General features: G+C 40.2%; 1 protein-coding gene across 2 annotated transcripts in view; it reads right to left on the reverse strand.

Moving 5' to 3' along the window:
* Window positions 1-6: 6 nt before the first annotated feature.
* NPC2 (NPC intracellular cholesterol transporter 2) overlaps window positions 7-2265 on the reverse strand; it is a 16493-nt gene continuing 14234 nt past the window's right edge. The window contains exons 4-5 of one of the 2 annotated variants that reach the window (XM_023511553.1): window positions 1869-1970; window positions 7-529 (exon numbers count right to left, since the gene is read on the reverse strand). In XM_023511553.1, coding sequence (XP_023367321.1) covers window positions 1884-1970 — 87 coding nt within the window. In that variant the 3' untranslated portion in view covers window positions 7-529; window positions 1869-1883. Of the gene's footprint in view, window positions 530-1194; window positions 1971-2265 lie in introns of those variants that run through there. The other variant, XM_012803500.2, reaches the window with a different exon arrangement.

The raw sequence follows: 2265 nt of genomic DNA on the forward strand, positions 1-2265 counted from the left end.
CTGCGCAGAAGATAGCCTTGGTTTTCTGGGGAGACATCATCACACTTCAGACCGAACTTTCCGATTTTACTGCTATTTCTAGACAAAGAACAATGTCTCCTAGAGTAATGACTGACATTTACAGAGTATATTATATGCCAGAGGGCATTCTAAGTGTTTTACGTGCCTCATCTCATTTCATCCTCACAGCCCTACTATTATTTCTGTTAACAGAGGGAGATAAAGTAATTTCAAGATTGCACTGGCAGTCCTATTAATTGGTAGAGTCAGGATCCAACTAAAGGCAGTCTGAAGCCAGAGACCACCTTTGGTATTCACACAATTCTGATACAGGGAGGGCTATCCATCTAGACTCAGTGTGATAGGATACACAAAATATTTTCACTAGAAAGTACAGTGGTTGAACGGCTCCTGGCATCACTGGTAAAGCTTGGCTGTTGATAACTTTATTTCTAATCCATTGCTGTCCCCTGGTGGTTTTCCTGGGAAACTCACAGGCCAAAGAAATCCAAGGATCTAGTGAAAATTACTGGGATGAAAAGAACAGGACCAAATGAATTATTTGCTTATAAGCACTTTGTACAAATTCAACTAAGAAAAGAGTTCCTTCCTTTTGTCCCAACCTCACAACAGCTGACCTTCCAAGGTCCATGTTATTCAACTCAGTAGTGAATAGGGTTGTATTCCCTGTGCCCTCTAAAAGCTGATTGATAGCATATTGATTCAGCACAGACAGTAAAATGTATGCCCGTGATTATATTTGTACTTTCAGAGTAGGAAACTCCAAGATTTAATTAATTTCACCACTATGTACAACTTCATATTTCCTTTCCTCAACATGGCGCAGGGCTTCCAAAAGATCACTGTGCCCCATCCCAAACTGTATACCCTACTCCCTGACCTGACCTCTCAAATACATTTCCCTCCACTTTTCAGGTGTTGCTATTATTCAACGAAGTGAGGCTTGCTATTCCTGCTTCTCTCACATGATTGGTGGTATATAATTATGTAAAATAAAGCAAAACAAGGTCACTTAATATAAAATAGATAAGGTCTAACTGGGAAAAAAGGAGGAAAAAGAGTTTCTGAAAGAGAGTCATGTCTTTGGTGCACCATGGGACCACAGACCCAGGTGCCTGCCTTCTATAGTTCTAGGACAATGTACTCTGAAAGAAGGAGGCGACCAGAGCCCAATGCAGAAGACTGATGAGTTTTTATTTATTCAAAGATACATCTCCAGGTAAATAAAGAGGCTGTACGTTAATGTTGTTAAAAAAAAAAAAAACCCAAAAACAAAAACCAAAACAAACATCTGCTAACTCAGCACTGCATTTAATGGAAACCACCAAAGACAGAAAAAGAGACGTGAGACATGGTCACTCAACACCCCTGGAGAGTAAGTCACACTTGTTGAAGCAACAGAGGTGGAGATGTTGTCAAGGGTCACAATACTCAATGAGGCACTTAGAGATTGAGTAACCTGCAGAGGTAATAAATGTCCCAGCTAGATGGGAGTGGAACCCATCCTCCACTGTGAGGGCCTTAACCCAGGGGAAGTTATCTGATATCCCTAAGCAACCTCCTTCAGGTCCTGTCTGATTGCGCCTCCCTTATTCCAACAGCAAAAAACAATGAAGACAATTAAACCTACAGTCCCACTCTCTCTTTTTTCTTTCTACCTTTTCACAAAGAATACTACAAAGACAACAGTTCTGAGCTCTCAGGAAATAGGGTCTTATATGCTTTTAGAAGCTGAGGGGCATAAAACAGCAGTCTTGAAATTCCTGTCATTTTACAGCACTGATTTAATTTCAGGTATGATTTCTCCTTCCTTCCACCCATGCCCTCTTACTCCCAGATAGACATACTGGCACCAAATAGCTCTAGTCTTTGATCTGTATTGGGATTTTCCAACAGAAGAGAGATTGGTCTTTGTCATCGTGAAGTTCCCACTGCACCGTCAGTTTTATCTGGAAAAAGAGAAAAAGAATTGGGAAAAATGAAAATAGGACCTGACCTCAATCCATAATCGGCCTAACTATGTATCCCATATGGAAACTGTAACAAACTGCCTAATTCCTCATATTTTTCTTCTTAAATCATGCTACCATGAAGGATGTGGGCACAGTCTATGATCTTAAACTTGAAAGATTGAACCAAGATATATCTATGATTTGATGTTAGTAATACCATACCTAACCAGTTAATTTACCAAATATAATTTCTAAAGCAGGCTTGGCGCCTGTAGCACAGTGGTTATGGTGC

The sequence above is a fragment of the Otolemur garnettii genome, unplaced genomic scaffold, assembly GCF_000181295.1.
Source record: "Otolemur garnettii isolate 467f Iridium unplaced genomic scaffold, OtoGar3 scaffold00020, whole genome shotgun sequence".
NCBI classification, from domain to species: Eukaryota; Metazoa; Chordata; class Mammalia; order Primates; family Galagidae; genus Otolemur; species Otolemur garnettii.